The 19,410-nt window shown below is 44.0% G+C and overlaps 2 protein-coding genes across 5 annotated transcripts; one reads left to right on the forward strand and one right to left on the reverse strand.

Moving 5' to 3' along the window:
* Positions 1-8,062: 8,062 nt before the first annotated feature.
* Positions 8,063-18,363, reverse strand: cyb561d1 (cytochrome b561 family, member D1). 4 transcript variants are annotated; one of them, XM_077530345.1, is made up of 3 exons: positions 18,094-18,363; positions 11,642-11,679; positions 8,063-9,001 (listed from the first exon to the last, which is right to left on the reverse strand). In XM_077530345.1, exons 2-3 carry the CDS (start codon positions 11,651-11,653, stop codon positions 8,495-8,497), a joined length of 519 nt encoding a protein of 172 aa, XP_077386471.1. In that variant the 5' UTR covers positions 11,654-11,679; positions 18,094-18,363; the 3' UTR covers positions 8,063-8,494. The 4 variants fall into 4 exon arrangements, with proteins under 4 accessions (XP_077386471.1, XP_077386467.1, XP_077386470.1 ...); XM_077530341.1 differs by lacking the exon at positions 18,094-18,363 and adding an exon at positions 12,684-13,383; XM_077530344.1 differs by lacking the exon at positions 18,094-18,363 and adding an exon at positions 11,962-12,007.
* LOC144024203 (EKC/KEOPS complex subunit TP53RK-like) lies at positions 18,096-19,245 on the forward strand. The gene is made up of 2 exons (XM_077530346.1): positions 18,096-18,365; positions 18,546-19,245. The coding sequence occupies exons 1-2, from the start codon at positions 18,155-18,157 to the stop codon at positions 19,034-19,036; spliced, it is 702 nt and encodes a 233-aa protein (XP_077386472.1). The 5' UTR covers positions 18,096-18,154; the 3' UTR covers positions 19,037-19,245.
* Positions 19,246-19,410: the final 165 nt, after the last annotated feature.

Consider the following 19,410-nt stretch of genomic DNA (forward strand, 5'->3'; position numbering starts at 1 on the left):
GCGAAATTCTTTATTCATAAATGCAAGTATGGAAATCAAAAACCTGTAACGACTCGACAGAGTCGATGAGAAACAGATCCCAAAAGCGCAGGCTCAGAGGAGGAAAACAGTCTCGATTTATTCTTTTGGAAAAACCGAAGGAACAAAGCTTGCTCGCAGGCAAGACAGCGGGATTTACAAATGTGTTCCTGCACACAGGCAAGGGACACGGAGGTAACAGAAAACACTTGCAAAAGGCAAGGACGAATTGGAAAACACAAAACACTTGCAAAAGGCAAGGAACACGAATGTAACAAAAACCGCTTGCAACAGCAAGGAGAACTAACATAACCAAAACGCTTGCAAACGGCAAGGAGAACTAACGTAACAAAAAACACTTGCAAAAAGCAAGGACTAGAAAAACACAAAACACTTGCAACCGGCAAGGACGACTCGAAATGCACACGGGATCAATCAACACGGAAATATCAACAAAAGGCGACGCGGAAACACACACGTGAATACAACTTAACTAAGGACGACGGCAGATTCAAAAAAACTTTACCAACAGGAGAACGCGGAGAACACTTGGACACAATGGTGAGCAAACAATAATCCGACAGCTGTCAGTGCTGTTCGGAGTCCTTTTAAAGCCTTGATTACCAACGCGGCGCTGGGGAACGCCCCCCTCGTTACAGGCACTGAAAGAGACAAGCACAACAGGGCTGAGAACCGAACCATGACAGTACCCCCCCCCTTAACGGACGCCCCTTGGCGGACCACCTGGCTTATTTGGGTGTGCAGCATGGAAGGTCTCGAGCAATGACGGGTCCAGGATCCAGGAGCGGGGGACCCACTGCCGCTCCTCAGGTCCATAGCCCTCCCAGTCGACCAGATACTGGAAGCCCCGACCCCTGGGCCTCGAGTCCAAGATTTCTTTGACCGTGTAGACAGGATCTCCATCGACCAAATGGGGAGGAGGCGGGGCTGGTTCAGGAGGATGCAGAGGGCTGGGGGTCTCTGGCTTGAGGAGGGAGACGTGGAACACCGGATGCACCTTGAGTGAGGGCGGTAGTCTGAGCTTCACTGTAACAGGATTAATGATTGAGAGAATCTCGAAAGGTCCAATGTAACGTGGACCCAACTTCTTGGAGCACCCAGCAAGGTGCATGTCCCGGGAAGAGAGCCAGACCTTGTCTCCTGGCTGGTAGGAGGGTTCCGGACGCCGCCGGCGATCCGCGATCTCTTTGTTGCGGGCCGCCGTGCGGGACAACGCCGCTCGGGTTTCCCGCCACACCTTGTGGGCCCGCCCAAGATGATGCTGAACCGTGGGCAGTTCAATGGAACCTTCCTGTGACGGGAACAGGGGTGGCTGATAGCCATAAGCCGCCATAAAAGGTGAGCGTCCAGTCGCTGATGACGGCAGGGTGTTGGTGGCGTACTCGATCCAAGAGAGGTGAGAAGACCAGGATTCAGGATTGTGTAGACAAACACATCGGAGGGCCGCTTCGAGGTCCTGGTTGGCCCTCTCTGTTTGGCCGTTTTTTTGGGGGTGATATCCAGAAGACAAGCTGGCGGTGGCACCCAGCAGCTTGCAAAACTTTCTCCAGACCTGGGAGATGAATTGCGGCCCACGGTCTGATACCAAGTCCATCGGAATGCCGTGGAGCCGAAACACGTGACGGATGAGGAGCTGTGCTGTCTCCCAGGATGACGGTAGCTTGGCGAGGGCGACAAAGTGAGACAGCTTTGAGAACCGGTCGACCACGGTCATAATCACTGTTTTTCCTCTCGACCTAGGGAGGCCTGTGATGAAGTCCAGGGAGATGTGGGACCACGGCCGCGACGGGATGGGTAGCGGCCGTAGTAGACCCACCGGAGGCTGGTGGGAGGATTTGCCGCATGCACAAGCGGTGCAGGCCTTGACGAATTTTATAATGTCTTTCTTCATTTCTGGCCACCAGAATCGCTGGCTGACGAGGGCAAGAGTCCTGTTAATTCCCGGATGACATGCCACTCGTGAGCTGTGACCCCACTGCAGGACCTCCGCCCGCAACGGGTCAGGAACAAATAGTCTCTCGGCCGGGCATTCCCCAGGAATAGTGATTCCCTCCAGAGCATCCAAGACCCTTTTTTCGACCTCCCAACGCAGCGCGCCCACAAAGCAATGTTCTGGCAGGACCGGTTCTGTCCCGGCCTCGGGAGTTGCAGCATCATGCATTCGGGACAGAGCGTCGGACTTCTGGTTCCGGGAACCCGGGCGATAGTCCACGACAAAGTTGAATCGTGTAAACAGCAAGGCCCAGCGTGCCTGCCGTGAGTTGAGTCTCTTGGCGGCCCGGAGGTACGCCAGGTTTTTGTGATCCGTCAGAACCTTAAAGGGCTCCTTGGCGCCCTCCAGCCAGTGTCGCCATTCCTGTAGCGCCAGGACAATTGCCAACAGCTCCCGGTTCCCGACGTCGTAGTTGGCCTCAGTCGCCTGGAGAAGAAGGCACAGGGGTGGAGCTTCCCGTCTTCTGGCGACCGCTGGGACAGGACCGCCCCCACTCCTGAATCCGACGCGTCAACCTCGACCACAAAAGCAACATCGGTATTAGGGTGGACCAGTACAGGTGGATTGACAAACAACTGTTTTAAATCATGGAACGCCTCTTCGGCACTAGGTGTCCACCTAAACGGGACTTTACTCGAAGTCAACTTGGTAAGTGGGGCTGCCCGTAAACTATAATTCCTAATAAAACGCCGATAAAAATTGGCGAAGCCCAAAAAACGTTGCAGCTGTTTCCGTGTCTTGGGGCTCGGCCACTCGACCACGGCCTGGGTCTTGACCGGATCCGCTCGAAGTTGCCCTCCCTCAATGATAAAGCCCAGGAACTGAACCGACTTAGAGTGGGATTCACACTTCTCCGCCTTAACGTAGAGCCGGTTCTCAAGAAGGCGCTGGAGAACCAAGCGGACATGTTGCCGGTGTTCATGCACATCGCGTGAGAAAATTAAGATGTCGTCCAAATAGACAAAACAAAAAATGTTCAGCATATCCCTAAGGACATCGTTAATCAGACATTGGAACACCGCTGGGGCATTAGTCAAACCGAATGGCATAACACAATACTCAAAATGCCCGAGTGGGGTCTTGAAGGCGTTCTTCCACTCATCCCCCTCCCGTATCCTCACCAGATGGTAGGCACTACGCAGGTCGAGCTTTGTAAAAATTCTAGCGGACTGTAACGGGGCAAATGCTGAGTCTAACAGGGGAAGCGGATATTTATTTTTTATGGTAATGTCGTTCAAGCCTCGATAATCTACGCACGGACGGAGAGTGTTATCCTTCTTCTCGATAAAGAAAAACCCCGCACCTACGGGTGATTTTGACGGTCGGATCTGACTGGTTGCTAGTGAAGACGAAATATATTCCCGTAAGGCATCCTGTTCCGGCTGGGACACCTGATAAAGGCGTGAACCCGGCAATGGCGCATTTGGGATCAACTCTATAGCACAATCATAAGGCCTATGGGGCGGCAATGCTTGCGCGCGATCTTTGCTAAAAACCTTACTTAGGTCATGGTATTCCTCGGGGACATGATCAAGACAAACGGGTTCTGGAGCTAGGCTAACTGGTACTGTGGTAGCCCCTCCTGCCGACTTCAAACAATGAGCATGGCAGAAGGGACTCCAGTTCTCCAGGGCCGGCTTCTCCCAATCAATATCGGGATTATGAGTCTTTAACCACGGCAGGCCCAACACTAGAGGAGCAGAACGGGATGGCATAATGAAAAACCTCCTTCTTTCTACGTGATTCCCTGAAAGCCTCAATATGAGTGGGCCGGTAGTATGCCGCACCTTAGCCAGAAGGCGACCATTGAGGTCGAAAACCTCCTTAATCCTATCTAAGGTTTCCACCGGGCTCCCTAACGCCTCTGCCACACACGGATCCACGAAACAGTCGTCTGCACCAGAATCAATAAGTGCTATAACCTTAAGACTCATTCCGAACCCTGACAACTCCCCCGACAATTCAAGCCGTTTACTATTAAGGGTTGAATTAATCGGTGAGCATGGTTCGGTTCCCCCCGGTTCATGCTTACCCTGGTTCTCGTCCGTCCCGGATCCCTGGATCTCGTTGGCGCGGCCTCCCAGTTGAGTGGTCGGTTGCGTCCGGCGTGGAGGTCTTGCAGGACACGAAGCCACCCGATGCCCTGGTCGACCGCAGTAGAGACAGGCTCCAGCGAGCCACCGGCGACGGCGCTCCTCGGGGTGCAGGCGTCCACCTCCAATTTGCATGGGTTCCCCTACGTCGGCTGGGGAGCCCGGAAGGGTACGCGCTTCCGCATCGTCGAGGAGGGTCAGTTCAGACAAGCGGTGGTTGGCGGCCGACCCATGCCGCTCACAGTCACGTTCTCGGTACCGTTCCCGTAACCGGTTATCCAATCGAATGGTCAGGTCAATGAGTCCCTCAAAAGTACTTGTGTCGTCGCGGACCGCCAGTTCATCCTTAAGCAAAGTGTTCAGACCACGACGAAAAATACTACGCAACGCGCAGTCATCAAATCCGCTCTCTGCGGCCAAAATCCGGAACTCAATCGAGTAATCTGCGACAGTTCTTTCCCCTTGTATTAAATCTAACAACCGTCCTCCGGCCTCTCTCCCTTTAACTGGATGGTCGAACACCCGTTGAAATTCTAAAACAAAATTCGGGAAAGAGGACCGGAGGTCCGGTCGTGCGTTGCTCACCACCATCGCCCATGTGGCGGCTTGACCAGACAGGAGACTCATAATGAATGCTACTTTGGACTGATCTCGAGCATAAGTATATGGTTGCTGGTCGAAAATGAGAGAACATTGGTGCAAAAACTGACCGCAACCTCCAGGCTGTCCATCGTAGCGCGACGGGTGGGGCAAAACGGGTTCACTTGGTGTAACCGGAAGCGCCGACGTGGCAGAGTCCGAACGCGGAAGTTCCGGGTATTGCACCCCGCGAGAACTAAGCTGCTCGAGCCTCCCGAACAGTTCCTCACACCGGTGAGCAAGCCTACCCACCACCTCTTGGAGTCCGATCAAGGTGGTCTCGGTTTGCCCAACCCGTTGCCCCTGACTGGCCAACGCCCTTCTCACCTCCTCTGAGTCTGCAGGATCCATGGTCGGATTATTCTGTAACGACTCGACAGAGTCGATGAGAAACAGATCCCAAAAGCGCAGGCTCAGAGGAGGAAAACAGTCTCGATTTATTCTTTTGGAAAAACCGAAGGAACAAAGCTTGCTCGCAGGCAAGACAGCGGGATTTACAAAAGTGTTCCTGCACACAGGCAAGGGACACGGAGGTAACAGAAAACACTTGCAAAAGGCAAGGACGAATTGGAAAACACAAAACACTTGCAAAAGGCAAGGAACACGAATGTAACAAAAAACGCTTGCAACAGCAAGGAGAACTAACATAACCAAAACGCTTGCAAACGGCAAGGAGAACTAACGTAACAAAAAACACTTGCAAAAAGCAAGGACTAGAAAAACACAAAACACTTGCAACCGGCAAGGACGACTCGAAATGCACACGGGATCAATCAACACGGAAATATCAACAAAAGGCGACGCGGAAACACACACGTGAATACAACTTAACTAAGGACGACGGCAGATTCAAAAAAACTTTACCAACAGGAGAACGCGGAGAACACTTGGACACAATGGTGAGCAAACAATAATCCGACAGCTGTCAGTGCTGTTCGGAGTCCTTTTAAAGCCTTGATTACCAACGCGTTGCAGGTGCGGCGCTGGGGAACGCCCCCCTCGTTACAGGCACTGAAAGAGACAAGCACAACAGGGCTGAGAACCGAACCATGACAAAACCCAACTTCACACACTTTCACATTGACATGCTCACCTATATTAGACTTATAAATGGCTCTCATAACAGGAAGGCTATGAAAACTATCACTATTTGTAAAAAATATAGATTGTTTGACTGTACATGAAACCCCTGGCATTATTGTTTTGTTTTTTGTTTAGTAGTGTTGTCTTTGTTTTGTGTTGTACTTAAGTATATTGATATATGTTCCATTTTGTTCAAATCATTATTCTGTTGTACTTGTTCTTTGGTTTAATAAAGCAAAAAAAAAAAAAAAAAGCAAAAAAAAAAAAAAAGTGCGACCTGGCTTGACTGCGTAAAAAGAAAAGCTTCACCGTTAGTAGTGAACGTTTCTTCTTTTTATATATGCAACAGTCATGTAACTACCAAAGCAAAAGAAAATGCTGTCGGTCAAAAACAAACAAACAAAACAAAAAAACAACAACAAAAAACAAACACTAATTTCGTGCTCATTTCCGTAAACGTTGAAATATTTTAAGGGACTTGTAGTACCTCAATGTTTATTCAAGCACATTTGAAATAATGAAAAAATAAATACATGGTTTCAGATAAGTGAGATTAAAGTCCTTTTGTTGACATCCTCACGCAACACATACAAAAAGATTTCAGCAAAAACTGGAATATAAATAACAGTAGTTTGAATGTTAAATTCCCAATTGTTGCTTACATCAGAGCCGATAACTAGTGATGCGGAAATGAAGCTTCATGAATGCCCTCATCAGTACATCCAACAAGGTTAAGATTAAAGGGATTGTTCGGATTTTTTGACATGAATCTCAATTTCATCCTCACCTCCAGTGTGTGCGATCAGCACTGACTTACCCCTGACAGCGTTCGGTGACACCAGTTCTGGTTCGATGTTGGACGAGAGGAAAATAGTCCAGCAAGCTGGCTGGGGTCTCGGAAATAAAGCGTTTTTCTTCTAAAAACTATTTGTTTTCAAAAGCGTGATACATTTCCATCACAATACTCCTTTCCTGAAAAAAAGTCAGACGCCATTACCGCCAGCCACTACTTTTCTGTTCGTTCGTATCACTGCGCGGCGCCCTGTAGACAGCGAATTGACGCACTGCTGCCAGCTGATCCTTCCGCCTGAAGTTGTTTGCCTTTTCGGCGGAAGTATCAGCTAGCTGGCTGCAGTGCGTCGGTTAGCGCTCTACAGGGCGCCGCGCAGTGATACGAACGAACAGAAAAGTAGGGGCTGGCAGTAATGGCGTCTGACTTTATTCAGAAAAGAGTATTGTGATGGAAATGTATCACGCGTTTGAAAACAAATAGTTTTTAGAAGAAAAACGCTTTATTTCCGACACCCCAGCCAGCTTGCTGGACTATTTTCCTCTCGTCCAACGCCGAACCAGAACTGGTGTCACCGAACTCTGTCAGGGGTAAGTCAGTGCTGATCGCACACACGGGAGGTGAGGATCAAATTGAGATTCATGTTAAAAAAGCCGAACGATCCCTTTAAGAATCACTGGTCTAAAAGAGGCGGCACGGTGGCCGAGTGGTGAGCACGTCTGCCTCCCAGTTCTGAGGACTCTGGTTCGAGTCCAGGCTCCGACCTTCCTGGGTGGAGTTTGCATGTTCTCCCTGTGCCCGCGTGGGTCTTCTCCAGGTACTCCGGTCTCCCACATTCCAAAGACATGCATGGCAGGTTAATTGGGTGCTCCAAATTGTTCCTAGGTGTGCTTGTGTGTGTGGATTGTTGTTTGTCTCTGTGAGCCCTGCGATTGGCTGGCAACCAGTCCAGGGTGTCCCCCGCCTACGACCCAGAGCCAGCTGAGATAGGCGTCAGCACCCCCCGCGACCCTTGTGAAGAATAAGCGGTCAGGAGAATGGATGGATAGTTGACCTCTTTCCGTTTTTTTAGTTCTATTTTAGTCTACTATAAATCTAGAATTTTAGTAGCTACAATAAAAATTAATTTTAATCGTCTGGTTTCAGTCAACAAAAACTGTCAACACTATAGTTTTAATCAGGATAATCATCTCCCCCCCCCCCCGTATATTTTTGTCAGCAGATTATGTTGAACATTTCGGATCTAAAATGATTTCACCGAAAATTTCCTCTTTCTTTTAATGAAAAACTTCACACACAACAACAGTATATCAACAAGTGGCTACTATGGTGCCATGCTATGAGCTAGTAATTTAGCTAGCATTAGTTAGCGGCCAGATTAACATTATTGTTGGAATGTTATAGCTTGTTGGATTGTTATGTTAGTTTACTTTTTTTTTTTTTTTTTAACCTTTCACCGTGAATCCACCTTCTGTCTGTTCCATGTGTTTGTGCATGTTGCACTCGCTAGCTGCAGATTTGGTGGTTGATGGTTGTTCGTCTCTGTGTGCCCTGCCATTGGCTGGCATCCAGTCCACGGTGTCCCCCGCCTCCTGCCCAGAGCCAGCTGAGATAGGCGCCAGCACCCCCCGCGACCCTTGTGAGGAATAAGCGGTCAAGAAAATGGATGGATGGATGGATGGATGGTTTAAAAGAAAGACGTGTGCAAATGCATCTTTAAACCAAGAGTGCCATGTAGAGGAGTCAAAAATATGACAAGTGCTTCATGAAGCTTCATTTGTCCAACACTACTGCTAACTCCTGTAGCTGCTTTAATGATTGAGAGGCTCCTCAGAGGATGTCACTCGTCGTTCCACCTTAGGTGCTGACCTTCTTATGAAGCAAGTAACTTTTAGTGATCTGGTTCATCACCACCAGAGCAGGAAAAACTGGCATCAGGAAAATGGCCCACCACGCCAACCCCTTGATTATGGCCTGGTACCAGTCAGAGAACATGGCCGCCATGACTGTCACCGTAGCCAGCAGGTACACCAGGAGGCTGCACGTGTCATGGTATAACCTCAACCTGGGCGGTGGCACGGAGAGACGCAGCAGCTTGGGAAAGAGCACGCAGACGCCGCACGCCGCTTGAAGCGCCGAGGCGGCCAAGGTGCAGACGCCGAGCCGGCTGTGCCACGTGGCCAGGTGGGGACTCTCGGAGAGATTCTTGCTGGCCACGATGAATCCCAGGCCTGTCGTTGCAACGAGCAGGACCAGAATCTGACACAACCAGTGCAGGCGCACTTTATACTTGGGAGGCTTGCGACAGCGGAGGGACAAATCCGGTGAGAAGATCAGGATGCCTTGTGTCAGACACAAGCAATACTGAGACAAGGAGGAAAAGAAAGCATTAGCCACATAATAGACGGGTCGGACACAAAACCACACTTTGTTCCAATACTTTTGCTCGCTTGACTTCAGACAAAAGGTGTCCTGCCCTGAGTTCTTGAACACATTTTTATAGCCTGCCGGAGGGCATACGCAGAGCAGGGATGTAACGATAAGGGCAATATCGTGATATTGTAATATTAAAACTGCCACAATATCATCGTCGTCATGTTCACAATATTTAAAAGGAACACATCTGTTAAAAAAAAAAAAAAAGTCAGTTTGATTTCCATTTGTGCATTTCTAGAACCCTCTAGTGGCTAGTTTATTAGTGCAATGTAATTTTCATTAGGGATGTTTTGGCCTTCTACGTTTAAAATCTATGCTAATTGTCAGATGAAGGGGAACCTAATTTGCTTGTGAAGCGATAAATGTGCGCCTGCATTAGCAAGTAAGAGCCTCAATATTGTTATTAGAGATTGTAGGTGGTTGATAAGCATTTTGTTATGTACAAAAGCACAATATTGTGTTTTTTTTAGTATGAGCTCTTTTTTTTTTACAATATTGTGATCTTTTTTTAAATATCGCCAACGCCCCCACAATATCGTGATAATTATCGTATTGTGACCTTCATATCGTCATAATATCGTATCGTGATGTTTGGATATCGTTACATCCCTATAAAGCATATACAGTGATACCTCAGCTCACGAACATAATTGGTTCCCAGAAAGTGTATAAGGCGAAAAGTTCGCCTTCCGAACAGTTCCCATAAGAAACCATTAAAATGAGAATAATCCGTTCCCAGGTCCCTATAAAACATAATTTTCAACTAAATAAGCCTTAAAACTACACAAAAATATACCTTATTTTATGTATAATAAATGCGCTATTGTATTGTAATTAAAGAAATAAACTGTACTGTATAATAGTCGTTTTATTTACCTTTGTGATGGTAGTTCTTAAGGATGGTAGCAATGGTAGACTTACTTCATTCGCGAGCGTTTCACCGCGTAGAGTGTTTATGGAACGGTTGCTGCTCATTCGCGCTTTCGTGTTCACCGGAGCGGAGGAGGCGTGTCCTTTGGTGAACAAGGAAGTGGAGCACTTTAGCGAGTCAAGAAAAAGTGAGCACCGCCAACTACTTTCACTTCTTTCCTGGGACTAAACAGCCGTGGCACGATTTTCTCCTTTTTTGAGGTACGTGATGGCACTTTCGCTTTTTTTAGTGGCGCGAACTCCATTGACTACAATGCAAACGCGCCGCCGTCCCTCGCTTTTGGTGAGAACGTAGCATTAGGCTTAACACTAGCCTGTGGTGGGGTCTTTTTTGGTCCCATAATAGCAAAAGTACACTCAATATGGTCCAAAATGTCTATCAAACACAAACCGCGTCCGCACTAAAAGAAAGGGGGTGACGAACTGGGACGCCGTGAGCGTGCGTCAGCTTCTCGTGGCCGCCACCGTGGTGCTGTTCGACCGCGTGGTTTGGTTCGTCCGCCGAAAAGTAGTTTGTCAGCAGAGACTATATGCTCGCCAATTTAATGTTCTTGTGGCGAAAAGTTCGTGAGCTTAAGCGTTCGTCAGCGGAGGTTTTACTGTACTCTAGTGACAATATTACAGTACTGTGTTCTGTATTGATATCCTACTGGATTCAAATCAATAAACACCACAAAGAACAAAATAAAATACATTTTGGATGACAGTATTTGTTCAACGCTGTAAAAAAAAAAAATAAAAAAAAATAAAAAAAATAAAAAGCCAATAGGTGGGAAATTGCTAGCGATGGATAAATGAAGCTTCACTGAAGCCTCCTCTAGATGGCACTCTTGGTCTAAAGATGCAATGGAAATGGAATCAATTTCCATTCCACGAGGCTTTAACTTTCAATCAAGAGCACCATCTAGAGGTGCAAAGAAATACTGCAAGTGCTTCATTAAGCTGAATGTTCCCATCATTAGAAATTACAATACTTTTATGTAATATGAGTCCTCATGTGTTAGCATGTGTGTGTGTGTGGAAAGTTTCAGCTCTAATGCAAAGGACATGCATTCATGACAATGCCATCTACTACACAATGTGCAGTATTATTCCAGGTCACTTTGTAACATAATCCTGCGTAGCTGACTCGTCGCTATTCAACGAAGTCATTAGGTTATCACCTTGATCTATTATTCACAGTGGGGAACAAGATGGAAACAAAGACTAGAAGGGTGTGAAACCTACACTCAACACTTAAAGGAAAGATCATATTCAACTGGACAAGTTATTCAGAATATTGACTACACTATGCTGTTGTGTTTATGATAAATAAATATACACTATGTCAACCTTCATAACTACATTATACTGAATTAAAATATCCTCATAATCTTACAGGTCGCTTTGCCTATTTAATCCCAGCAGTAATCGTACACTCATACTGCACATTTTTAAAGTACATGTATTATTTTCAGCAAGGCCAAATACATGTTCCTGTTGGCAGCAATCAGTTGTTTCCCATCTCCGAAAATGATCCTACCAAATATAAATGTATGATCATATCTCACAGTTGAGAGGGAGAACGATGTGCGCGCGTTTGTAAGTAGCTATTTATTATCAAGTCCTTATTATTCTATACAAAAAAAAAAAACTTACCGCAAGTGCCATACATAAGGGATGCCAAGAAAAACGACCTGGAAGACAAAGAGAGAACTGGGTTTACAATTTCATATAATCATGGTTTCTATTGTAAGCTAGAAAAGCAACCACATTAGCATATTCTTCATTACATACAGATTTATTTCAGTTTCACTGCCAGAAAGGAAAATAACTGATATATACATAAATATGTATTCCTCTATTTTCCAAATTACTGTTGGAGTCTATTGCAGATATCTCGGGGTGAGATACAGGGTACACCCGGAACTGGTCGCCACCCAATCGCAAGGCAAAAATAAACAACCACTGAAACTCACATTCAGACCTACGGACAATTTAGTCTTCAATCAAGCGACCATGCGTGTTTTCACAATGTGGGAGGAAACTAGAGTACCCAGAGAACATACAAACGCCAAACAGGAAGGCTTTCAACTGTTTGAAGTCTATCAAAGACATCAAGGTGGATAAGCCTGTAGTGTGTTTTTCCACTTTAATCTCGAGTGGGCGCCCAAATTTAGAGACCTCCATAGGTTAGTAAATTTGATTTCTATTGATAATTTTTGTGTGACTTTGTCAGCACATTCAACAATGGAAAGAAATAATAAAGTATATTAATGTTTTATTTTTATTCTGTCAGTGTATATATTAGCAAATAATATCTCTCAATACAATGTTTCACCATCATTTGCCACCTTTTTGTGCAGTTAAAAGAAGAAAAAATAAATCACTTTTATTTCAAAATTCGGCCAGGGTACGAACAATTGTGGAAATGCATTGGAACTGAATAACTGGATTTAGACTTAAGAAATTGTCATTTAAATGAACTCTGGACTCAAATAGTGGAATGACTTTTTAACTTTGGAAACTTCAGACCTCAAATGCAACACTAATAAACCAAATCGAAAGTTCACACAGGTCGAGCACAGGCAACACAATCAGACCATAAAGGGATTGTTTTAAACCAGATTATTTTCATTTTATTAGGGGAGCGCCCGGGCAAACCGGACTGATTAACTGAGCCGTGTTGACGTCCACTCACTGGTTCCGGGTCTTGACAGGACGGAGATGATGATGGTCAGGCTGACGCCAATGACATGGGCCGCTATCACCGCCGCCTTTCGCATCCAAGCATAAAGCCAGAAGTCCCGCACCTTCAGCCCCTCTCCCACGGCCACCGGGCTGTACTCAATGTCGGACCGCATGACGCAGACACTTGTTCCGGCTCTTGTCCGGCGGTTACAACTGATCGCCAAGGCTTTGAACGCTCCATAAACATTGCAAGTAACTAGGGGGCGGTCCCGAACGCAACACAAAGGACTTCCAGGTTTTGAGGGGGTTTTAAAGAGTAAGACTTAGACTTGACTTTATTGATCCCTTTGGGATGGCTCCCTCTGGGAAATGTACACTATAACGCATTACGAATTCCAAATAGCAATATTTCCCAAAGTACGTACGCCGTGACTGAGAGAGCAAGCCTTTTAGTCAAATTCGTGGCGAAAGAAAAATCTTCGTGTATGTTTATAAATAACATGTCACAACAAATCTCACGGCCTGTGAAGACTGTATCCACGATTCGGCGAAAGCTCGTCTTTCTGTGTGTAAATGGTGCAAAGTAGGAGATCTCAGACCTCAAGATCTCAGAACCATTTCACTTCCTGGTATTGACCCGATGAGGCTTCTTCTTTTGAGTTTAACAGCTGTTTGCAAACTGAAATAGTGCATTACCGCCCCCTATTTATCACTGCGGTCAGGCCAGCCGCCACTCGAAAAGACGAAGTCAAGCCAGCCGCCCCAACGATTGTTAATACTGTGCATTACGGTAACGTGCCGACGTGCCCCTGCGTTGGCCACCTTCAAAATAAAAGCTGAGCAACACCTGGTTTATGGTTTAAAATAAAGAATCATAAAAAAACAACGGTTTGTTATTCCAGAACCAGACCAGTTCTAAGGGACACTACTCCACCCCAGGTATCCAACCAAAGTACTTTGAACAAAATCTGATGTTGGATTTCAAAATAAAACTCATTTGAAAATTGCAATCTCGACTATAATCCCTGATTTCAAAAAATCATTAAAAATTCATGGTTTGTTATCCCAGTACCAAAACAGTTCTAGGGGACACTACAGCACCCCAGGTATCCCGCCAAAGTACTTTGAACAAAATCTGATGTTGCATTTCAAAATAAAACTCATTTGAAAAGTTACATCTCGACTATAATCCCTGATTTCAAAAAATCATTAAAAATTCATGGTTTGTTATCCCAGTACCAGACTAGTTCTGAGGGACACTACACCACCCCAGGTATCCCACCAAAGTACTTTGAACAAAATCTGATGTTGCATTTCAAAATAAAACTCATTTGAAAATTGCAATCTCGACTATTATTGTTGATTTCAAAAAATCATTAAAAATTCATGGTTTGTTATCCCAGGACCAGACCAGTTCTAAGGGACACGACACCATCCCAGGTATCCAGCCAAACTACTTTGAACAAAATCTGATGTTGCATTTCAAAATAAAACTCATTTGAAAATTTAAATCTCGACTATTATTGTTGATTTCAAAAAATCATTAAAAATTCATGGTTTGTTATCCCAGGACCAGACCAGTTCTAAGGGACACGACACCATCCCAGGTATCCAGCCAAAGTACTTTGAACAAAATCTGATGTTGCATTTCAAAATAAAACTCATTTGAAAAGGAAATCTCGACTATTATTGTTGATTTCAAAAAATCATTAAAAATTCATGGTTTGTTATCCCAGGACCAGACCAGTTCTAAGGGACACTACAGCACCCCAGGTATCCCGCCAAAGTACTTTGAACAAAATCTGATGTTGCATTTCAAAATAAAACTCATTTGAAAATTGCAATCTCGACTATAATCCCTGATTTCAAAAAATCATAAAAAATTCATGGTTTGTTATCCCAGGACCAGACCAGTTCTAGGGGACACTACACCACCCCAGGTATCCAACCAAAGTACTTTGAACAAAATCTGATGTTGCATTTCAAAATAAAACTCATTTGAACATTGCAATCTCGACTATAATCCCTGATTTCAAAAAATCATTAAAAATTCATGGTTTGTTATCCCAGGACCAGACCAGTTCTAAGGGACACGACACCATCCCAGGTATCCAGCCAAAGTACTTTGAACAAAATCTGATGTTGCATTTCAAAATAAAACTCATTTGAAAAGGAAATCTCGACTATTATTGTTGATTTCAAAAAATCATTAAAAATTCATGGTTTGTTATCCCAGGACCAGACCAGTTCTAAGGGACACGACACCATCCCAGGTATCCAGCCAAAGTACTTTGAACAAAATCTGATGTTGCATTTCAAAATAAAACTCATTTGAAAATTTAAATCTCGACTATTATTGTTGATTTCAAAAAATCATTAAAAATTCATGGTTTGTTATCCCAGGACCAGACCAGTTCTAAGGGACACGACACCATCCCAGGTATCCAGCCAAAGTACTTTGAACAAGATCTGATGTTGCATTTCAAAATAAAACTCATTTGAACATTGCAATCTCGACTATTATTGTTGATTTCAAAAAATCATTAAAAATTCATGGTTTGTTATCCCAGGACCGGACCAGTTCTAAGGGACACGACACCATCCCAGGTATCCAGCCAAAGTACTTTGAACAAAATCTGATGTTGCATTTCAAAATAAAACTCATTGCGACTATTAAGTCGAGATTGCAATGTTCAAATGAGTTTTATTTTGAAATGCAACATCAGATTTTGTTCAAAGTACTTTGGCTGGATACCTGGGATGGTGTCGTGTCCCTTAGAACTGGTCTGGTCCTGGGAAAACAAACCATGAATTTTTAATGATTTTTTTAAATCAACAATAATAGTCGAGATTTAAATTTTCAAATGGGTTTTATTTTGAAATGCAACATCAGATTTTGTTCAAAGTACTTTGGCTGGATACCTGGGGTGCTGTAGTGTCCCTCAGAACTGGTCTGGTACTGGGATAACAAACCATGAATTTTTAATGATTTTTTGAAATCAACAATAATAGTCGAGATTTCCTTTTCAAATGAGTTTTATTTTGAAATGCAACATCAGATTTTGTTCAAAGTACTTTGGTTGGATACCTGGGGTGGTGTAGTGTCCCCTAGAACTGGTCTGGTCCTGGGATAACAAACCATGAATTTTTAATGATTTTTTGAAATCAGGGATTATAGTCGAGATTTCAATTTTCAAATGAGTTTTATTTTGAAATGCAACATCAGATTTTGTTCAAAGTACTTTGGCTGGATACCTGGGATGGTGTCGTGTCCCTTAGAACTGGTCTGGTCCTGAGATAACAAACCATGAATTTTTAATGATTTTTTGAAATCAACAATAATAGTCGAGATTGCAATGTTCAAATGAGTTTTATTTTGAAATGCAACATCAGATTTTGTTCAAAGTACTTTGGTTGGATACCTGGGGTGGTGTAGTGTCCCTTAGAACTGGTCTGGTCCAGGGATAACAAACCATGAATTTTTAATGATTTTTTGAAATCAGGGATTATAGTCGAGATTGCAATTTTCAAATGAGTTTTATTTTGAAATGCAACATCAGATTTTGTTCAAAGTACTTTGGTTGGATACCTGGGGTGCTGTAGTGTCCCTCAGAACTGGTCTGGTACTGGGATAACAAACCATTAATTTTTAATGATTTTTTGAAATCAACAATAATAGTCGAGATTGCAATGTTCAAATGAGTTTTATTTTGAAATGCAACATCAGATTTTGTTCAAAGTACTTTGGTTGGATACCTGGGGTGGTGTAGTGTCCCCTAGAACTGGTCTGGTCCAGGGATAACAAACCATGAATTTTTAATGATTTTTTGAAATCAGGGATTATAGTCGAGATTGCAATTTTCAAATGAGTTTTATTTTGAAATGCAACATCAGATTTTGTTCAAAGTACTTTGGTTGGATACCTGGGGTGCTGTAGTGTCCCTCAGAACTGGTCTGGTACTGGGATAACAAACCATTAATTTTTAATGATTTTTTGAAATCAACAATAATAGTCGAGATTGCAATGTTCAAATGAGTTTTATTTTGAAATGCAACATCAGATTTTGTTCAAAGTACTTTGGTTGGATACCTGGGGTGGTGTAGTGTCCCCTAGAACTGGTCTGGTCCTGGGATAACAAACCATGAATTTTTAATGATTTTTTGAAATCAGGGATTATAGTCGAGATTGCAATTTTCAAATGAGTTTTATTTTGAAATGCAACATCAGATTTTGTTCAAAGTACTTTGGGGGGATACCTGGGGTGGTGTAGTGTCCCTTAGAACTGGTCTGGTCCTGGGATAACAAACCATGAATTTTTAATGATTTTTTGAAATCAGGGATTATAGTCGAGATTGCAATGTTCAAATGAGTTTTATTTTGAAATGCAACATCAGATTTTGTTCAAAGTACTTTGGTTGGATACCTGGGGTGGTGTAGTGTCCCCTAGAACTGGTCTGGTCCTGGGATAACAAACCATGAATTTTTAATGATTTTTTGAAATCAGGGATTATAGTCGAGATTTCAATTTTCAAATGAGTTTTATTTTGAAATGCAACATCAGATTTTGTTCAAAGTAGTTTGGTTGGATACCTGGGGTGGTGTACTGTCCCTCAGAACTGGTCTGGTCCTGGGATAACAAACCATGAATTTTTAATGATTTTTTGAAATCAGGGATTATAGTCGAGATTGCAATGTTCAAATGAGTTTTATTTTGAAATGCAACATCAGATTTTGTTGAAAGTACTTTGGCTGGATACCTGGGGTGGTGTAGTGTCCCTTAGAACTGGTCTGGTTCTGGAATAACAAACCGTTATTTTTTTATGATACTTTATTTTAAACCCTAAACCAGGTGTTGAGCAGCTTTTATTTTGAAGGTGGCCAGCGCAGGGGCACGGCGGCATGTTACCGTAATGCACAGTATTAACAATCGTTGGGGCGGCTGGCTTGACTTCGTCTTTTCGACTGGCGGCTGGCTTGACCGCAGTTATTTATCTGCAGTGGTTAGTGCTTTGTCTAATTTTGTTACTCAAGTTCATTACTTGAGTCGACGTACTCCAATCTAATATTGGGGTCTAAGGAAAGCATGAGGATATACTTGCCTGCCCACCGGCCCCATACTAAGAGCCCTGTTTTGTTTTGTTTTTGTCTATCTATACATACAGTTTATACAGTAGTCTATTCGCGAGATCGGAGGAGTAAGATGGCCATCCTGTGGCACAACGGGTGCATTGGTCACGTGACTTAATCTTGCGTGTGCCGATGCACTTGGACCCATCCCTAGGATGAGATGTTCTGCATATCGTGTGCGTGGTTGTGTTGTCAAGATCAGAGCCCTGTTTTCTTATTTGTCGTAAAAAAAATAATAATAAAATAAAATAAAAAAAAACTACAAAAAAGAACATTGATCTACATTCCATACCTGCAGGTGGCGGTAATGCCTATCTTGATGACCGGAAAGAAGCAGACCCGGAAAAAAAACCATGGCGTCACCCGAGTCCGACTTTCTTAGAACAGCAAAGTTATTAAAGCAAGGCGCAGAAGCGCGAGTATATCGGACTGTGTTTCTTGGGAGGCCGACAATTGTGAAAGAAAGGTTCCCGAAACGTTACAGACACCCAGTGTTGGACGGAAAACTGACACATCGTCGGACTGTGCAAGAGGTTCGTTCTATTCTGCGCTGTCGGAGAGCAGGCAAGTACAGTACTTCATGTCAAGAAGCTCACGTCACCGCCTGGGTCTAACGAAAAGCACACGTTTCATCTTATGTTCATTATCACACGTGTGCAGTATTTTTTTTTCAAACTTTGTTTGCTTTATGGACCAACTTGACGCCAGTTTATTTAAAAAAATAAAAATAAATCTCTTTTTTAGGCATATCAGCCCCTGTAGTCTACTTTGTGGACTACAAATCCCACTGCATTTTCTTGGAGGAAATCGTGGGTTCCTCGACAGTGCGCGACCACATTGCTTCCGCTCAGCTGTCTGATTCCTCCTGTCCTGATGTGGAGCTGGAGCATCTGGCCAAGAAGATGGGCCACATCCTGGCCAAAATGCACGACGAGGATGTCATCCACGGCGACTTGACCACCTCCAACATGCTGCTGAGGTGTCCATCAGGGCATAGCGAGTCCGACCTGGTCCTCATCGACTTTGGTTTAAGTTACATCTCGGCTTTGCCAGAGGATAAGGGGGTAGATTTGTACGTGCTGGAGAAAGCTTTCCTCAGTACTCATCCCAACACAGAAACACTGTTTGAGACGCTACTGAAGAGCTACACAACCTCATCCAAAAAATCAGAAGCAGTCATTAAAAAGCTTGATGAAGTTCGTTTAAGGGGGAGAAAACGGTCAATGGTGGGATGAAAACGTTCTCCAACATAACCCAGCAAAATGATTTTATAGATTTGTAGATCTCTTAACTACTGATCAGAATACTATTACTGGTATGTTAAATAATAAAAAACCAAACGCTGTATTGACTATTAATGGCCAGCGGGCTAATAGTTTGGTATTTCTCATGTTTGCCCTTTTTCGTTACATTGTATCAATAAAATACTCAAGTTGTTAATGTCTTTGTGGTGCATTCATCTCTCAAACACGTGTTGTTAATTTCCATGGAGAACTCAAAGTTTTGTCTAATTTCATAAGGGGGTAGTAATAGTCACACCAATACAATTGACCTTTTTCAAAGATGAATATGTCAAAGTAAAGCAATCTTTTTCAAGAGTTTTCAAATT

This window comes from Festucalex cinctus, chromosome 8, assembly GCF_051991245.1.
Source record: "Festucalex cinctus isolate MCC-2025b chromosome 8, RoL_Fcin_1.0, whole genome shotgun sequence".
Classification (NCBI taxonomy): Eukaryota; Metazoa; Chordata; class Actinopteri; order Syngnathiformes; family Syngnathidae; genus Festucalex; species Festucalex cinctus.